This window comes from Thunnus thynnus, chromosome 12, assembly GCF_963924715.1.
Source record: "Thunnus thynnus chromosome 12, fThuThy2.1, whole genome shotgun sequence".
Classification (NCBI taxonomy): Eukaryota; Metazoa; Chordata; class Actinopteri; order Scombriformes; family Scombridae; genus Thunnus; species Thunnus thynnus.
In genome coordinates, this window is record NC_089528.1 from 3,652,375 (window position 1) to 3,672,943 (window position 20,569).

Genomic DNA, 20,569 nt, shown 5'->3' on the forward strand with positions numbered 1-20,569 from the left:
ATAGAGCCTCGCAGAAACAGGTTGACATTTCTGAGGCTGGAAGGGACATACAGTGTTCTGCAGAATTCTGCAAAAGGCAGCCTAAAAACGGTAATGAATAGACGGACGATGTAAAAAAAAACAAAAACAAAAAAAATCGAGAGCGATAAGACTGGATGGGCGAAAATGAACAGTAATAAACAAAGTATAAATAAAAGTAGGCCTTGGAAAACATTTTAGAAATTGATCAGAAAGATCCTCATTTTAAAAAATGATAACTGCACACATTTATTTGTAGTGAAGTGTAGAAATTCAACAGTAACTCGTTTCATTTATTTATTTATTTATTTTTTTAAACACAACAAGGTAGACTGACTCAAATTAATTAACTAAAACGGAACAAAACGAAATATTTTTTAAATATAAGCTAAATGAAATAACTTTTTCTTTACTCTCTAGGGTTATTAAACGACTATTATGACTGAACATATTTTTTTCTAAAAAAAAAACTAAAACAAATCATCCACATTTTGTAAAGAATGAAACAAAGTGGGAAGGTCTGTGTAGCGTGTGAGCGAGAGGCGTCGCCACATCAAAAGGGGGTCGAAAATGGGAGGAGGAAGGAGGGCAGAGGGAGAGGAGTGAGGAGGGGAGCGGAGGTAAGGGGAGGGGAAGTGCTGTCGGTCCATGACATGAATGAACCATGTTCGGTAACGGAGGCTTAGCTCTCCCGGTTTGCTCCTTTCTCCTGCTACACCTCCCGGTTCTCCCGCTAACGAACAACTGGCCCGTTAAGGTAAGTAGCTCGCGGAGTAGCGGTTTGTTCACAACGCTGTGTCCATTGGTTGAAAGCTGAACGTGGGACTGGGTAGTTTGCTCCAATGGAGAGTAGTAACTTCACAAGTCTGTCACTTTCATTCTGCCTTGCTTATCGTCAAATGCACTGTCTAGTTTTCACCTTAAATTAATAATTGAAGTCATTCGTCACTTCGGTTAAGATATGACCAACACAGCGCTGATGTCTGAAGTCGTTTCAGTCTCTGGAGTAGTTTGGGCTTCGAACAGCCATTTAACCACAGTGTCACAGTGTATGTGAAGGTAAGCTAACTGTTACCAGTGACATTGCTCCTTTCGGCGAACCTCCTCGAAAAGTTCATACTTGTTGAATTAACGCCTTTGGGATGCTTTGATGCATGTTGCGGTAAGGAATGAACGGTAACGGCTTGTAAAACGAGTTTCTAAGATGTGTTAATCTAGACCATAAACAAGGCAGCAGTGAAATGACTTAATGATGTAAATGAGACACGGTGTTTAGTGCACCCATTCTCCAAAGCAATTATAATGCTGTAAAACGAAGTTCCCCCAAAGTTACTACTTTAATTCAGCTCAAAACAAACCAGATCAAATGAACGCGACCTCTTTTAATGTGTGGTTTATCTTAGTCACCAGACTAAAACATTTTCTGAGGGGGGTTGGATGTTTGGACTGTCATACAGCTTCCCCCCATTCAACTTGCCAATTTGTTTATGAGGGTGTAGCTTAAACAGCAGCTTTGTTGAACTTCACCACTTCTCCTGTTGGATGTAAAAGAAGCAATTCTTGCTGCTATATTAATGTTTTGAAGTTCAGTCAGCTGGTAACAGGTTCATTTAAGATCCTGTGTTATTAAGTGTAATTGTGTGTTGTCTCTTAACTCAGTTTCACATTGTCTTGTCAGCAAACACCTCTCTGCCTTTCATGTTGTTGATTACTTGTTCAGGTCCTCTCTTAAACTGGGAACTAAGTTACACTGAGATCCAGTAAGATTGAATGAACAGCCACACAATGATAAAATTCAATGAGCGGTTTTGTCAGCAATCATAACCAGTGATATTTTCAGTTATAGTTTTGTTGATTTTTATCCCCTTTAATCACCCCTGAAGGCAGTATTTAACTACACAGCTCCTTGTTGTAGGAAAAAAATTGTAGAGCTTCAACCACTAGTCAATTAATCAATTAATTACCAACTATTAAATTAATCACCAACTATTTTGATAGTTTGTCATTTATAAAGAAAAATAGTAAAAAACAAAACCCCCCTCTGATTCCAGCTTCTCTAATCTGAATATTTTCTGCTTTCTTCAGTCTTGTGTGACAGTAAAGTGATGATCTTTGAGTTGTGGTCTGTTCGTCGGGACAAAAGACATTTGAGGACGTCAGCGTGGGCTTTAGGAAACAGTGATCAACATTTTTCTGACATTTTAGCAACCAAACAACTAATCAATTAATCGCAAAAATAATCGACAGATTTCTCAATAATGAAAAAATGTGTTAGTTGCAGCTGTTAAAAATGGTCTTTCTTCATGCGGCCTGGTACAGTTTATGTGATTGAGTAATTCAGTCTGTCAAATAGACATGAACTATCAGGGAAGCAAACATTTTCACTCCAGTCTGATAGATTGCAGGATAGAAAAACACCTCTGTCTTAACATCGGGGACTTACATCACTGACTGACCATTTGGCTACTGTTCACTGTGGGCTAAACGCCCAGCTAGCTAAATGACCAACTAATAGATTGATCTGCTGGCTTCCACAGTTCTGACCATGTAAAGAAGACAAACATGGTGACAGACAGCAGCCAGCCAGCCTATCGGGGTGTCTTGGGGTCTCATGGTTGAAACTCTTAACAGATGCATTACCAAAGGCTGCGCAAACAATTGTTTGCAGACACTTTTTTCTCAGCTGTGGTAACCACCAGTGCTCACAGTCCTTCTTTTTTTAAACCACAAACACTGCTTGATTTCTACACACATGAATGGGCTGAACATTCATGCCCTAGAGATAACTGACAAAATGCCCCATATTTGTCTGGTTAGCACTGAGTTTATCATTCAATCCATTCATTCCTGCCAAATGAAAAGAAAAAACTCACACTGTGTAGTGAACTTAAAAGAGCCCTGGCTTTCTGGATGTGAAGCTGATTTTTGTAGATGAAGTTGACAACACATGAAATTGATGGCAGCAATAAAAAAAAAAGAAAAAGAAAGTTGTGTAGCACACACAACAACTGGCATGACATCTAATAAGCTTTTTTTTTTGGCAAAGACTATTGAAAGACATTGTCTTCCAACAGTGCTAAAGCAGTCTTTGCACATTATACCACACAAACATAATGCACCATAGCAACAGTGAGGTCATGCTTTCTATTTAAAGGTTTAAATTCATTGCGGTAACATCGCATAGCGCTTGTTATTTTTCCTATCAAGGCGCGGAGAGACGAATCGCTTAATTGGACTGCATTTAACGGCTGCGTGCGCCGTGTACAGTTTATATATTGTATAATAAAGCATGTTCACGTTGATATCAGCTGGGCTCTACTCCATACCTCCAATTTGTTTAGAATCCTGCTTTGATCTATTTGAGCTGTTTTTCTTTATGTGAAAGAACTTTGGAACATGGGTGATTCATAGACAACATTATGAATGGTCACGTTGATTTCTATCATAAATGTAAACACACCACTGTAAGTTATTCCAGCGTGAGAAGGCTGTAGTGGAAGGAATATGGTACACATTACAGGTTATCAAGAAAGAGAGTACCACGTCCTGATTTGACCTCAAACCCCCAGATTTTACTCGGGAACATAAACCTTGTTTTTCACAGGATGTTTCCAATCTAACAAACTATTTCACAGGTAATTTCCAGCCTTTCATTTAGTCACTGAAGCGTGAGAACGCGCTGGCACCGATGCTACGTGTCATCCCACCAAACATTAACGTGTGTCTTCTTTTGAAATGATGTCCGACCCGTTTTCATCCAAACACTGATTGTCATAGCTTGATAGAAAGCGACCATTTCTGTCTATTTTCAACTGGCAGTACTCACAGATATCCAAACACACACACACACACACACACTATGGTAGTGTGAATTAGCCAGAGGCTAATCTGTAAGCAGCCTGTGTAGGCTTGTTAGGACAGTGTTAAGACAACACAGTAGTGGGACTTTGAGCCTTGATGTGTGTGTGTGTGTGTTTGTCAGTTGAAGGATTAAAAAAAATAGCACCAACCTCAGACTGGACTCACTTAAAGAAGATCACGTCTTTCACCTTTAAATCACACCTCAGAGTATGAGTGTGTGTCAGCAACCTACGCTTGATCTTCATCCTTGTGCGTGAACATGAGATGCTCATATGAACTCTCAGTGCTGATGAACCTTTTCTACATGTTTACATCGATCATCATTCACATTCTTCTTAAAATAAAAGTCTGATGTCATTCTATATTTTACTTATTGTCAGGAAATCTCATGAAAAGCTCAAAACCAACAAGGTTCTTTCTCTTAATACTTCCTGTTGCACTCAGCCCTAAACCCACCAGATCCTACAGAAGATCTACATTTTTAAAAAAAAAACGAGCCACAAATATATAGTTTAGTTTTTTAAAAAGTATTTTCTGCCACTACAGTTTCCAGCAAAGATTAGTCAAACAGGAGGAAACAGTGCATTTATTGGGGACTATTTTCATTAGTGGGTTTGGTCCACATCTGGTGCTCTAGTGAGTATTTCTGGCAGCAGGATGGTGTGTGTGGTGATCAAGTCAAAATAAACTGCAGTGTGTGTGTGTGTGTGTTCATGGTGATGAAGGAACATGTCATTCAGTGCAACAATGTGGCTCATTGATGTGTTTTCATCTTTTTTTTGGACAACAGTGGAGGAATAAGATATATCAGACTGTGAATACAGACAGTGCTTGTTAGCAAATTAAGAGTTATTAGTTGGTTTGGGTCTGCACATGGGATTAGTTGATTAAGACAAATATAGAAGATGATCAGCTTTATCCTTCAAAGCCAGACAAAAGCCAGTAACACTGGAACACTTCAAGAAAGTGAAATGCTGTCTAGTTTGGAGTAGTTTACAATTATTCTAGTGTGGAAAACGCGGAATATTTCAAAATAAGAGCAAGGCTGTTTCCACAAGTCAACAACAGAATCATCCGGTCGTTGTAATTACATGAATATTTAAATATTCTGTCAGAGAAATATATAAGGTGATTATTTATGTAGTATGTGAACTGGAAGACTAGCTCACAAGTTATTAGCTGAAGCTAAATACGCCGTCTGTCAGCCAGTGTGTAGAATGAATGAAGGTCAGCTCAAAGGAAACTGAGATGAAATTTACATCATTTACAGAAAAAATCTTAAAATATGAACCTTAGAAGCATATTTTTGTGACCAACAACATACATTTAATAAAACACTTCACTTTGCTACAAAGGTTTTATGTTTTACCTCATGAAACAAAAAGTCTCATGAAAGTTCAGTTGACTTTTCAAGCTATGACGACTGTCAGCGGCACAGCTGTAGCTAATTAGCATCAATTCCACGACTTGACCAAACTATGAAATGAAGATCATGCCGTTGTCCCTTTTTGATATGCGCTCCAAACGCTGTACTATTTACACTTTGCCAAAATAGTTTCCTCAAGAAAGAAACACCGCCCTGTATTATTTTGAAATTTGAAAAAGCAACGATCTAGCCGGTGACATCACGTCATTTTCAGACAGGTAGTTGGCATCATCAGCTGGAGGTTTGGGTGCTGTGAAGTGCGGAGCTGTCATACATGTGTTCCATGTTCATGTGTGTGTGTGTTTGTGTGTGTGTGTGTGTGTGTCTGCCAGGACAGAAGTGAAGGGAGGGTGGAGCAGCATAACATCCATCTACAATCACACAGCCATGGAAGTCCCAACGTCAAACAGACACACAACAACAAGGTACTATAATCACACACACACACACACATGCTCTTAATGTGTCTTATTATGTCACTTTTTAGAATGTGTAATATGAATGTAATGTGTCTAATTGTAGTCAGTATGTGTGCTCTTGATTAACACAAAACTCACAAAGAGTTACTGGTTGCTGTAATCATTCCTCACGTCCATACTGGGAGTGAGAATGCATTGTAAAGTTCAGCTAAAGCCACTGTGAGTCTCCAGCAGTCTCACATACACAAATCAAAACAGTATCTTTCAGATTTATGGGCTTTTTTTTAGTACAAATTCCCCTTTTCTGTTTCCCAGGACAGTGTTTCCTCACTAAGCTGTGGCAGATGTATACGAAACCTTTTCTATACATAGTCTGCTGTCACTTTCCTTGCCTAGGTGGCTCAGGTTCGACTGGTACCGCAGGTCCAAAATGTCCTTGGTGGTGCTGCAGCTCTTTAACTGACATCTTATCGTCCTGTTTTAAATTCAGTATAAGCTGCAGCAAAGCTACATGAAGGTACTACTTTGACCCGACCAGTGTCCAGAGCTCCAAAAATCCTATAGCTTCTGTTTACATTTGGTTCACACAGTTACAGTTTGAGTTAAACAAATAAGGGTAAGATGGAGCGTGATACTGACAGGTGGATCAATGATTGTTGTGGTGAAGAGGTGAACCTGAAGGCCATCTACAGTCATTAGCTCTAGGTAGCGACACCTTTTAGATTTTTTTTTACCGACTGTTTTTCCTGTGTGTATTTTCTCCCAGGAGGAGGTGTTTCAATGGTGGGGGGAGTGGTCCAGTTGGTCATCCTGTTCCAGAAGCTGCGGAGGAGGCGTGAGGAGTCAGGAGAGACACTGTCTCATACAGAGGTGATGTGGATAAAAGAGATTCTCAAAATACAGATGTACACACATGTTATTAGACTGTATGAATATGATGGGGGGGGGGGGGGGGGGGGGGGTTTGGTGTTAGAAATAGAAAGAATAGCCATTCAGAAACATAAAGGTATGTACACCGGAATAGCTCAATGTGGAGGAGTCAGTAGAGACATGGCTGTGTGTGTGTGTGTGTGTGTGTGTGTGTGTGTGTGTGTGTGTGTGTAGCCAGCCATCTTGTTACCTTTGACCTCCCCCTGTCAGACTTGCGGAAGTTTCTGTCAACCAAGATTAACGCCACTCTGCCCTCACTGCTGGCTCTCTCCCCCCTCTTCTCACCCCTCCTTCCCTTCTTTCTTTCTACTGTCTTTGTTCCTCTTCTGTCTGCCCCCTTTTACTCTTACTTTTCCTTTTTTTTTTTTTTTTTTTTACCTCTATCCTCTCGATCTTTCTTTCCACACTCTTTTCCTCCTCTTCCTCCCCTACCCCCTTCACTTCCTCTGCTTTTCTTCTCTCTCTCTCTCTCTCTCTCTCTCTCTCTCTCTCTCTCTCTCTCTCTCCTGTCCTCCCCTCATCACCATCTACCAATTAGATGTGACACTCTCACATAGTGACCTCCCGCTCACCTCTTCCTGCTGTCTCTCCTACTTTACCATCTAAACATTGTAGGAGGATGGGCTGAAGAAAGAGAGACACAGATAGATAGACAGAGGAGGTGTGTGTGTGTGGGGGGGGGAGGTGGGGGGTGCAGTTAACATAGTAATGAAAGACAGATGCATTAACTCCATGTTGGAGTTGTGCGGGTCCTCCCCAACACACACAGAATTAGAATCATGTTAACCATACACTACAGCACTCTAAGAGAGATTTTTCTTGCTACAACTGTGGCAGACACATGTTACTTGTTGCGAAATTTTTTGCAAACTGTTGTAGCTCTGAGACTCTTGAGGTGGTTTAAAGCAACAACCCAAGATGTTGCTGTTGTTCAGAGTCAGCCAACAATAACCACATTTCATTTTCTCTGAATACAAAAAGATGTGTGCTCGGTAGCATGTGTGTAACCACACTGGAAAATGAAACACACGAGCAACAGCAGGTATAACGTTTATATTGCATGACATTTATTTTACGATGTGAGAAGATCTCAGCATGTTTGTGAATGACTAACAGTAGCTAACAGGCCCACGCTACCACACCTACACCATTATTCCATATATTCATTGCTATTAATTATTTGTTTGAACATTCTCCAGTTTAACATTTTATAAAGATGTTTTATGTTATCTGGGAAATTTTAACACATTTTCATATTTTGCCATCAAATTCACAGCCTTTTTATCAAGCTGCTAATGTCTAGTTCATTACATGAAAAAAGACACGCAAAACCAAAAGTAAAGTAAGTAGTGACAACTCCTGTTATGCATGAATGATACAAGGACAAGGAGAATAACATACAGTAAAGGGACATGTAAGATACGCTATGGATAATAGATATCATCTTAAAACTGCATTCATTGATTGATTGATATCTTTTGGCCACTGGGGGGCAGCAAAACAAGATGAAAGCACAACATTCGCTATGTTTACATGCACAGAAGAAAGCAGCTCTGCTATCACGGCCATGTTTTCCTTGTCTGAAGTCATGCACATGCTCACAAAGAATAAATGTATTATATTATCTCACCTGAAGACTGTTTTCACAATTATTGGCATATTATAACAGTTAAGAATTGAATTTATTATTAATAGGATAGCCACTTACATCTCAAGAGGCTATCCTATTAATAATAAATTCAATTCAATTGCCTATTTAGACGTCTAGCAGACATGGAACATCAGTATTCATCTGGAATCATGTTTGTTTTGGCCTCCATCAATAATATCTGTCTCTTTAGCCACTAAATGTTCCACTATGTTCACCAGCTATTAGCTAACTTTGTCTACAAGTTGTTAAACAGAAATTAATACTGGTGCTGTTGATTGAGTCAGCCCATGTTCACAGTACTTTTTCTCCTCTTAAAGTGGCAGCATCTTTTTACATGTAGTCAAAAGTTAAAGAGAGAACTGCTGAAAAATGGGTGAAAAAGCAGCTTTTATTCTGCCTTACTTGGGGAAAAAATGAGTGTCTTCTGAAGTTCACAATAAAAAGGAGGAAGTAATGGTGATAAAGTCAGTGGTAGTTAGTAGTCACTACTGACTGTGGGAGACAGTAATGGTAATAAAATTGGTATCAGCCAGTATGAATAACTTTGAATGTGTTGTATGAATTTCTGCCACGTGTCTGAGAGTTGTATTTAAGTAGTGTTTGCTGATAGTGGCAGCTCTAGCTACTCATTACAGACACAGACTTTTCATTGTCAGCACTAAATGTCTGTTTATTCTACAAAGAAATAGGAATGGGTGAGTTGTCACTTGAACTGTGTGTGTGGGCTTGTCTCCTGGAAAAAGGTGGTTGTGTGGCTGGTAATGTTTCTTTTTTTCTTTTTTTTTGATTTAACACATTTCCAAACAGACACAGAGACTTGACTCTTCAAGTGACAGCCTGCAGGACAAATTTATATTTTACAGACCCTTTGATTCACTAATATGACGTTTCATTCAATTTCTACAACTGAATAATGTTCTCTGTGGATCTCACGTTACTTCTTGTTACCTCAAGTCATGTGATTTAAAGTGGTTTAGGATATAAACTAAAAACTGTTAGTTGCACATCACCTCTCTCTCGTACATGGATGAAGGGAGGTGATGCACATGGTTTAGGGTCTCAGTGTGTATCTTGTGCGTTGTCTGTCAACCATATTGTATTCTCTTTCCCTCAGGCTCTCCACTACCCACAACGTCAACAGCTCATACTGTGTTGGCTCTCCTAAACAGTACCAGCTCTGTCCAAACCAGGTATGATACTATATTAACCAGAACCTTGGAACACTGAGGTTCAATTGAAGAAACAACTGCAGTCAAACTGAAAATATCCTTTTCTGTGTGGGCTATGTTGTTGTTGTTGTTGTTGTTTTTCAGCCTTGTCCCAGCCCTAGTCTGAGCTTCAAACAGCATCAGTGTTCCCAGTTCAACTCTAAAGCCATCGGAAGAAGATACTATCAGTGGATACCTCTGTACCCAGGTATAATGTCAGTCACACAGCCTATTCTCCATCTATCTTTGTCTATTCATCAGTCCAAGAAGAAAGAAAAAAAGAAATTCTAGTGTTTGTGATGTGGTGAGGCCATTCAGAGCTTTATAAGCAGAGGAACCTTGAAGTCCATCCTAGTGTGTACTAGAAGCTCTTGTAGTGATATGAAGATGAGTGTAATGTGCTGATGTTAATTCATTCACATCACTAACTGAAGGTGTGCTGAATAATTCAAATTATTTCAAAGAGAAAACAAATTTCACAGAAAGCTTCCAGACATGTTGTTCTGATGAGGTCTGACAGTTTCTCCCACATCAGTTGAATTCAACTGTTTCAGTCCAGGGTCTTTGAATACTCTTTCTCTTATTCTCACCTCATTTCCTGTGTAGCTGATTACATCAGCATCTCCAATAAGCCATGTGACCTGCAGTGTACAACCATCAGCGGAGAGCGACAGCTACTCGTTCCCGCCCACGATGGCACCTTCTGCCGTGATACCAAATACACCGGTGTCTGTATAGAAGGAATATGTCAGGTAACATTTCATCAATATCACATCAAATAAATATACTCACTTAAAGAAAATGATTCTTGTTGATAAAAGAAAACGGACAGGCTAGATGGATGATGATGATGGATCTCTGTTCTCCTGCAGCCTGTAGGATGTGACGGGGAGCTGTACAGCAGTAAGACAGTAGACAGATGTGGTGTATGTGGAGGGAACGGGACATCATGCCAGCGAATCTCTGGATCATACAGGAAGGCACTCGCACAGTTAGGTAACACACACACAAACACACATGTAGACAGACAAGTCATCTGGTGTTCAATCATTTAGTTCAACACTAAATATGTCATTTCTGAGCTCTTCCACTGACTCCATCATTGTTTCACTGTGTAGAAAATGATTAAGTTATGACGGCCATCAGCAACCTTCTTTCAAGATTTCACCTTGAAGCGAAACCCCAACCCTATTTCCCCATCTTTTTGTGTCTAATGGGGACAACAATTTTTGAAATTGGTCCAGTATTGAGCGAGTGTAATGTAATTGGACGGGGTAGTAGCACCCCATCACTGTACGTCCAGTAAAAGTGTTTGTCTCTGACAGACTCAGATTGTTATTCTAAGTGTCTGACAACATGATGGAAAGGACCACACAGAGAAATAAAACCTTTTTCTCTACCTTTCACTTGATCCGCTCTGTTTGTTATCGTGTCTAACCAAGCCTTGCTCAAGGAGAAATCTCCTTCTGAAATCTCACAAGAGTTGAGTTGTTGTGGAGATCAGATAAACATTCAGCCATGACTTTGAAACTCTTTAGGTGACACTAAGCTATGCTTCCTGTACTCCAACACAACAAACTCCTCCCGGCACTCCTCTCTCACAATGCTTTGAAATGTACTTTTCTTGAATTTGCAGAACTGTATATTAAGGTTTGTCATGTGTTCATCCTGGTTACTGTGGCACTCCAGTGTCTTGAAGACCATATGGGCTGGGCATCATTTAGTGAAGGACACTCAAATAAACACATCACTTACCTGAAGATTTTCAGATAGTAAAGATCATGTGAAGAGATATTTAATATTTCCATAGTGCTTTTGTTGGTGGTCTACTAATTAAGTAAATGCAATAGTATTGGGTGACAACTATGAGCCTTGAATAGAGAAACCTGAACATACAGTATAGAAGTAAAACTGTCATGGCTGGAAACCATTACCAGTGATGGTTATTGTGATATGGGTGAACTGTGAAAGCTTCTGAAGAAGCTGAGATGAAGTACTTTTGTCATTTTTGTTATTTCATGACTGTAAGCTCACCACAGATACATGGCTGTGATTAAAGTGTGTGTTCTTGCTCTCAGGCTATGTGTTCATCACCAACATCCCAGCTGGAGCCACAGACATTCAGATCATAGAGAGACACAAGACTGAGAACATCCTGGGTGAGAACCTACACCTTCTTTAAGGTCAATATACTGAGTACATGTCAGTTATTGAATGCTTTCACCTGTCAATGTCTATTACAAACAAAACAGTAGAGCAATGGGGTAGAAGTGAACATTGTGGATTTTGAATATGACTGTCACTGTCTTGGTCACTGCCCCTGATGTTTCCCCTCCTATCCAGCCCTGTCAGATGAAGCGGGACATTTCTTCTTCAATGGAAACACTGTGTTTGATCATCCTCAAAACTTCCGAGTGGCGGGAACAGTGTTTAAATACCGCCGTCCAAGCAACATCTTCTCTGATGGGCTGGAGTACATCATCGCCCAGGGACCCACGCAGCAGGGCCTGAATGTTATGGTAGTACACACACATACACACATGCATTAATTATTTGTCAAGTATATCCAGTACAAAGTGGTTGATCAGTAATTTTATCCTTGTGTATGCAGTACTACAACCTAAACGGGAAGCTCCCTCACATCACCTACGAGTACACCATCCCGCTCAAGTCTCATGACATCACCGCTACAGAAGGCATCACCACAGGCCCCTCCCACTCCCATCTCAACCACACCTATAACAACGTAAACGAGAACGTCAGAGGGGATCAAGGTAGGTCCAACCACAGCAGAGGTGTGGCGTCCGTCCATCAGTACGACATGCAGCTGGGAGCCGAAGACCAATCGGATGTGGAGCTGCCGGAAGAGGAGGCGGGGGAGGAGGAGGAGGAGGAAGTAGTGTGGGAGATCCAGACGCCGAGCCCTCCTCCACCAGCGGCCATGTTGGTCTACAGACCAGCTGATGTCACCGGTCACGTGTTCAGCCACAATGATGTGGAGGAGCGGGGACCTCCTGCACCATCCGGCTACAGTGAGTCTCACTCAACAATTAGCTTGTTTCTTTTTTTTGTTTTTTTTTGTTTGCCGCCAGCAGGATGTTATTGTCAGTCTGTCCATCAGCCCAACTATTCCAGAGCAAGATATCTAGACTGTTGGCCACTTCTAATGCTTTTAAATGAGAGTTTTTGTGGCACACTCTTCTGTCTAATTTCACACTATGGACACTTTAGCTGATACTGGATATCAATGTTGTAATATACAATATTGTAATAATGATAAGGATCCCTTGCCTATGTTCTTTTTAAAGATCTGTGACCAAGATATGTACTTTTACAGTTGAGAATGAACTTGTCAGTGCTCCCTGGTGGACAGTCTGTGTGATGAGCTGTTTCTAAATGACTTCAAACATATCTTTGGTGTTTCTGTACGGCAAGCCAACAGCAAAGCCTCATTTTGTTTTGATGATAACAACAAGAAATGTCCACCCCTCGTCCTAATATTATAACACAGCCGCAGTGTCGGTGTTTGAACAAATCTGTAAGGCTGATTTATCTGCCTAGCTCTAATGTACATTTGGCCAATCACAGCAGGAAGCTGGTGGAGCTGTCCCTTTGACAGATTTGGAAAGTTATAAATTGTCTGATTCCACAAATGCTTTCAGGCATTAATTACTTGTAGACTTTCCAAACAGCACTTCTTTTGAAGTATCTACTGAGCTTTAAATTAGCAAAATTGTCAGTATGTTGTTTTGTTTCGTCCAATCTCTTAGTGTTGTGGACTCTATCTATTTGTCTCATTGTCTGTCTTTTTGTTCTTCTGTTCATTAAGTGAGTTCCTCCAACTCAATTGACGAGCCATCCACTGCTGATGACAACACACTAGTGCTCTCTTTCCCAGGTAGGAAAGACAAATGATGCTTTTGTCTATAGTTGAGTGTTAGAATGTCTTTATGAAAATAGTTCATGACCCTAAAACTTTAGTGTTTCTCTCTGACCTCCATCTAAAGAGAGAAAATCATAAAAATGAACCCTAAAGATAAATAAAATGTTGGTTTAATTACTATTAAAAAGAGAGAAAAACCACATTGATGTGTTTATGTGCATTCACAGGTAGCCAGAGTGTTCATCCAGCAGCACTGCCAGACGCCCCCTATCTGCTACTGGAGGACCTACAGCACAACCAGACACACTCCCTCACACAGTCCAACATACACTCTGTCAAACACAAACTCAACGATCCACATCCACAAGCAGAGATACACGTGGAAACTCTCCCCCCCACAGACACAAACACACAGCTGGAAATACATCCAGATCCGCTCACAGTTACCGACACGCACGCCGTCACACACAAAGAAACAGAAAGCGGCACACACTCGGACTCACACACTGTTGTCTTGGTACAGCTGCAACAGGTCTCTGCAGTCCAGGCAGCCAACACAGTGAGGTATGAGGGGACAGCTGTAGAGCACTGTGATGCTGTAATATATAATTCACCACTTATTCATGACTGTGTAGAGGCTGCCTGCGGGTTTAGTTGTTAATAATCTTGTCAGCATTATTGTGTTTTTATAAAATGAAGTAGTAAATCTCAGGTTTCAGAAATACCTGCCTCTGTGTTTCTGTTTCCCTCCAGCAATGACTTTGATGTGGGTCTGGACTCAGACATTAGTCTGGCAGACATGTATCGCTGGAAGGTTTCTGCTTACGCTCCATGCAGCACAACCTGTACAACAGGTAAACACACACACGTACAGTAAGCAAAGTGCAACAATAACATAACACCCACATTTATCCTCTTTGAATTTACTGCCTGTGAAAGATGGCCACAGAAAAATATTAGTGATTTTGTTTGTTACGTAGTTTAAACACTGATCTGAACTATTGCAACACTTCATGCTGCATTAAAAGTCTTCTACTGTATGTCTGCACTCAGTGAACATAGCGTGTCCGTGTGTATCGGCAGGTATCACTACTAGCTACGCCCTGTGTGTCCGCTATGACGGTACTGAAGTGGATGACAGTTACTGTGACTCTCTAACCAGACCTGAGCCCACACATGAGTTCTGCACTGGAAAGGAATGTCCTCCAAGGTACTGCCCTTACTGATTTACCTGACTGCCGGGTTTATTAAGCCAAATGTCTGATGGAAAAAGTTTGAGACTCTCTGAATATATTAAGTCAATTTTTCAATAAATAGTTTTATGAATATTAAGATATATCTGCATCTCTGGATCTACTGAGAGCTGAACTAAAGAGGTTTCAATCAGGGTTATTAATTAGGGTTAATTATTACAAAAACAAGCAAGAATCTCACATGGCCAGATATCACTGATGGTTTGTTCTTCAGATGGGAGACCAGTGGTTGGAGTGAGTGCTCTCGAACCTGCGGTGAGGGGTTTCAGTACCGGACTGTGCGCTGCTGGAAGATGCTGTCACCTGGTCTCGACTCTTCTGTCTACGACACGCTGTGTCTGTCTCACGACCTTCACAAACCGGCCAATAGGAAAGTCTGCCTCGGCCAGAGCTGCGGACCCCAATGGGAGGTCTCAGAGTGGTCAGAGGTAATATAAGAATGATGGTGAAATGATGCCAGTGTTAATGGATGGTGTTTCTTGGTATGAAAATGTTGATGTTGGTAACATCTTTACGTTTGATGTTATTAAACGCTGTATTGTTCTGGTTTTAAGACAAAGCAGTAAAAAGATAAAGTGTTAAGAATAGCTAGTGTTCTTTCTATTTAGTAGTAAAATTCCATGAAAAGCATCAAGCTTCAACATCTGTGTCAAAACATTTACCATACTGTACATGCAGTGAGTAGTATTGTTATTGTTAACACACACAAATGGAAAACTTTAATATTTTGTTGTCATGGACTGATATAAAAATCCAATTTGAAGCTAAAACTGAACTTGAATTGAAACCTAAAACTTTAGAAGGATTACACATTTTTGTGTCAGTAATCCTGGTCGTAGTGTTTGATGCAACACAGAAAGCAGTACAGTCCAAATGTCCTCAGAAACTTGCTCCACAAAGCACTCTCAGGACAGCTGGGATGTTAAATTCCTTCAGTCTCTCCAGGATCTGCCCTTGGATCTCCTTCCACTCAGTTGTGTCCAAAAGGAAGATGCTGTCGCCCAGTGCGACTGGATCACACTGGGAGGTCTGGGTGTGAGTCGGGTGCTTTGTTCTAGAGAATCCATATTCTCTAGAACAAAGTCAGGAAAAAAGGCGGCACTCCATAGTTAAGAAACAGAAAAATGACCTCATGTATTGGTCTTTTAGATGAATGTATTCACAGTCAGTAGACTGACATGTCAGTTAGTCCTCTCTGACTTGATTGGTCTTGGATTCTTTGTATCAACTTCATGGTCCTCTGTTAGCATGATGCACAGATACCTGTAAACATCAGGATGAAATGAAGGAAAATATAGACATGAAGGCAACTGAGTAAAAAAAGTGTACTCTGCTTGGTATATCTGTTTTATTCATGTGTGTGTTTTTCCTTTTCTTTTTTCAAATCTTTGTTCTTTTGTCAAACAAAGAATCATGGTGGGAATTGGTCCCTGCTACAATAAACATAAACATGTGGCTGTAATGCCACAAAGTAGTGATATAATATTAACACAGACAGCTGTCAGTATAAAGACCATAGAAATGAAATCTCATTTTTGCAGTAATGATAATGTGTGTGCGTGTGTCACTGTGTGTCAGTGCTCAGCTCGTTGTGGCTCTCGGGGCGTTCGGACTCGGGAGGTTCGTTGTTCCATGGAAATGAGACTGTGTAACAAGTCCTCTCAGCCAATAGAAAGTCAGGAATGTGAAGGCCCGCCCTGCGACAGACGATGGACGGTTTCTGATTGGGGACCTGTGAGTTTTTATAACACACACACAACAGAGCATAGTGCACATGCATACTGAACACCCAGCAAACCAGCACTACTTCACATGTCAATACTGAAAAATAATCATGACAACTGAAAATATCGCTGTATGTTTCCACGCATGACTTTCTATCTTTCTATTTAGTTTATGAAGACAAAGACATGTTAATAATTTTTATGCAAGTTTAACCTTTCTAGTGTGTGTGTGCACGTGTGCCAGTGCTCAGGTGTTTGTGGGGAGGGAAGGATGGTGCGTGCGGTGACCTGTCGATCATCAGGTGGGGTAGTGATGTCAGAAGAGCAATGCGATCAGTCACTGCGTCCGTTGGCCATCTATCCCTGCGGTGACAGAGACTGCGCCCCCCACTGGGTTGAACAGGAGTGGCAACAGGTAAACAAGCAAAGAAGCTTCTTACAAGACATTTTGGCTGGTAGGAGGGTGTTTTCAAAATAAAAGTCAACCCACAAAGATGTTCATTTTATCTCTTTATTTGTCTTGTGTGTGTCAGTGTAATGCTACATGCGGGCGTGGCGTGCGGCAGCGTCAGGTGGTGTGTGCCGGCCTGGAAGGCGGTGTGTTTAAAGAGTTTCCAGACAGCAGCTGTTACCAAACCAACAAACCAGAGACCAGCTCCTCCTGCTTCCAGAGACCTTGCTCCAAATGGTTCACCACATCCTGGTCTCAGGTATCTGTCTGTCTGTCTGCTCTCATCCCTCTGTGCCTGTTTGTCTGTTTATCTACCTACCTACAGTCAAACCAGGGATGACTTATTGTGCAATTTTCCCTTGATGTTTTTAGACTTTTTTTTATTGTCTAGTAAGTCTTATATTGTAAATTGAGTGTTTGTTGATCTGAACATCAGTGGAATCAAACCGTTGTTTCCCCTCATGCTCCCTCAGTGCAGTAAGACCTGTGGGAGTGGCGTCCAGGTTCGCGAAGTAAAGTGTTACCAGGGGGAGGAGCTGGTAACCAGGGGCCACAGCTGTGACTCTGCCCTCAAGCCAGAAGCCAGACAGAGCTGTGAAATCCAGAGGTGTCCTACAGAAGCTCCAGGTACAAAAACAACTCAGTGTGCACACTTACTGTAGGTGATGCAACATTTCAGCTCACTTTCAGTAACATCAGTGTCATTGTGAGAAAGTGTTTTCCTGCGGTGCCCCGATGAATCAAGCGAACCATTTAGACTGTTTCCTTTTTGTGGCTTCTGTGTGTTTGTCCAGCAGCAGCCCCGGCAGCATCAGTAGCAGTAGACGACTCGTGTCAAGACAAGCCGACAGCCAACTGTGCCTTGGTTCTAAAGGTGAAGCTGTGCTCCCATTGGTACTACAGAAAGGCCTGCTGCCAGTCCTGTAAGGCACCAAGACCCTGAAGTCTTAACTGTCTTAACCTCAGCCTCGTAACACCAACCACTGGTACCAAAGGTCACACTACATTCATATCGGTGCTACACAAAAGCCAGCTGCTAGCAATGTAAGACCTTAGGACATCAACGTTAACCTTATTACTGTTACTCCTATCACTGATGTCAAAGGTCAACCTGTGGTCACTGTCTTTACCTCCAACCTGTCAAAGTTATCCCTTTACTCGTATTCCCTCACACCTCGAATTACTAAAAGAAAATCTGTTTTCTACAAAAGATCAATCAAAAACCAATGAAAATTACTCCTGGTGCTTCCTCATATTTGAGTAATTGATAAATTAGTCCAGCAAATAAAGTACAACCCCTGCTTTGTAGCAAAATTTTGCAAGTTTACTTAGAGTACTGAAGGTATAAACAGTTCCAGACTGATTTGTAACACAACGTAGAAGGCTTTTGTCTACCCCATCTATGATCAGCTCTATGAACCTCACAGAGGTCCTAAACTTTTACCCAGCGTGCTACTAAATCTATTTACTTCTCCCCAGACAATGTGAAGATAGACTAGCTTTTGGACACACTGGGCTATTTGTTCATCTGTTTCCTTAATTTCCAAACAGAAGAAGCTAACCTCGAACGACCCCTTTTATTCATCCATCCCTGCGTCCATCACTTCAATTAACCACTCACCTTCCATCCTGATTTAAAAGTGATGTTCCCCATAAATGTCTCACTATTTCATAAGGTGCTATCAGTGCCCTTTACTCACACGCTAGGGCAGCTTTGTTGTTACTGTGGCAACACACAAGAACAGACAGGACCAGGGAAATGATGCGACTGAGCCCCTCAGCCTGCAATACACACACACACACACCCCCGTTTGGTCAGGTTATATTACTGGTACCATGCTGCTGCCCTTATTCACAGCTACAGATATGTTACTACAGTATGTTCTACATTATGTCATGTAAAATGTTTAATATTCTAATAGTCATTTGAATTGCCTAGTATACAGAGTAAGAATCACTACCAGCTTTATTGCTGTCACTGTCTCCTTCCTCACAACATAGTACTGAAAAACCACGTCATGGATTCTCCTGCAGCCGCCTCTCGGGAATGTCGAGTGAAAACTAGCTTAGCGCTATTTCATCTAGACTACTGTAAAGTCAAGACAGGCAACAATTTGATGGTCATGAAAATGAACACTTATCAGTAGCAGACAAAAGTCCAAATCAAATCAATCAAAAACATTGACAATACAAATATAACAAGAAAATGTTCAATAAGTATTACCAATACTGTAACAGTCACTCTTCCTTACATTACATATACTAGCCTTATATGCTAGCACCAACTCTTTAACAAACCAGTCAAAATCAGTCAGCATAGTGTTTGAACAGGGCAAGATTTTGGAAAATATGCTAGTTTGTTTTCTCACCTAGAGTTAAATGAGAGGCACATTATCATTGTCATCACTGTATGTGCAGTATAGTGGAATAGTCCAGGATGTGTTTAGCCTAGCTTAGCGCAAAGATTGGAAGCAGGAGGAAAACTGGCAGCATAGGAATATCAAACATACAGTAGGGTCCAAAAGTCTGAGACCACTTTATAGGAAAGTGGTCTCAGACTTTTGGACCCTACTGTAGCATGTCTTATTTACAAAAATGGCAGCCACTATGCATAGGCCTGCTTCACAGCAGCCTCTGGTCTATGCAAGGGTTCCAGTAAGTCATGACAGTGTGAAGTGAAGCAGCTAAATGGAATTCAGCCATCATTCATTTTTTACTCCCCGGTTTTCCTACTGTGACATATTAGAATGTCCGCTGTGAAAAAAGGCCAATTGGAGCAATCCTTGATATCCAACTGCTGAGTGCAGCATCTCCAAAAGTTCTGTCCAAGTTTGCACTCGGTCATAACTTACCCATGAACAAAAAAACTATCTCATATGAACGGAAGGCACATTTTATCCCTTGTTACAGTAAGGTAGACTGTTTGACATTGACATTGCTTTAGTCTTTGTGATATTAAACTAAATATGTCCAGGAGGGTGTTTTTATGGCCTACTTCATAAATCATCTCATCTGAACATATTTTCCTAAAATGTGAGTGTTTCTTTAACATGATACAAACTTAAACAGTACTGTATGAGGAATCCAGGCAACTTCTAAGGAATCTTTTTTTTTTTTTTTTTTTTTTTCCTGAACCGATCTGAATTGTAGATAAAAGTGTTGTTTAAAAGTAGCACGCGGTGACTTCTGAGCCTTCAGCTGGTTATACTACTGTAGACATTTTAGATGTGGCAGCTCACCAAGGACATGAATGAAAATACATCAGCACTGTAGCTGCTGGCAAGCAAGAAGGAGTAATGCAAACATGACTTCACCCAGACACAGCTGAGGAGCAGGACTGTGTCACCAACACAGCTGCCAACGAAATCTGTACGCGTCACATTCTCGTTAACTGTGTACACCTGACTGTCATATTGTTGTTTACCTGTTGTTACATTACCTACAGAGCTGTTGTTGATGTTGTTTTTTACTGTATCACATGTAAGGAATAAAGAATCAACTGTTTTTGACAAGCATCTGTGTCTGACCTCTGACTGGCAGATTAGTGGATAAAAACACTGGACCAACCCTGTACTTCCTGAAAAAAGCGTCAGGAGGTTTTGAAAAGAATATGGACGGTGACTATTGAATAACAAGATAAACACTGACCAACGTAGAAGTGAAAGGCAGTTTAAGCATGGTAATCCAAGCTGGGGTTGTATGCAAACCACGCCTGCTCCTGAATGAAAAACAATTGACAGTAGGT

General features: G+C 41.0%; 1 protein-coding gene across 2 annotated transcripts; it reads left to right on the forward strand.

Moving 5' to 3' along the window:
* The first annotated feature begins 627 nt into the window (after nucleotides 1-627).
* Nucleotides 628-20,336, forward strand: si:ch211-267e7.3 (ADAMTS-like protein 2). 2 transcript variants are annotated; one of them, XM_067604832.1, is made up of 20 exons: nucleotides 628-775; nucleotides 5,638-5,730; nucleotides 6,491-6,594; nucleotides 9,420-9,495; nucleotides 9,619-9,721; nucleotides 10,120-10,265; nucleotides 10,386-10,509; nucleotides 11,592-11,672; nucleotides 11,857-12,032; nucleotides 12,125-12,545; nucleotides 13,343-13,411; nucleotides 13,624-13,960; nucleotides 14,150-14,250; nucleotides 14,480-14,606; nucleotides 14,864-15,077; nucleotides 16,228-16,383; nucleotides 16,618-16,788; nucleotides 16,907-17,083; nucleotides 17,298-17,451; nucleotides 17,619-20,336. In XM_067604832.1, the coding sequence occupies exons 1-20, from the start codon at nucleotides 683-685 to the stop codon at nucleotides 17,765-17,767; spliced, it is 3,072 nt and encodes a 1,023-aa protein (XP_067460933.1). In that variant the 5' UTR covers nucleotides 628-682; the 3' UTR covers nucleotides 17,768-20,336. The 2 variants fall into 2 exon arrangements, with proteins under 2 accessions (XP_067460933.1, XP_067460934.1); XM_067604833.1 differs by having other exon boundaries at nucleotides 17,622-20,336.
* Nucleotides 20,337-20,569: the final 233 nt, after the last annotated feature.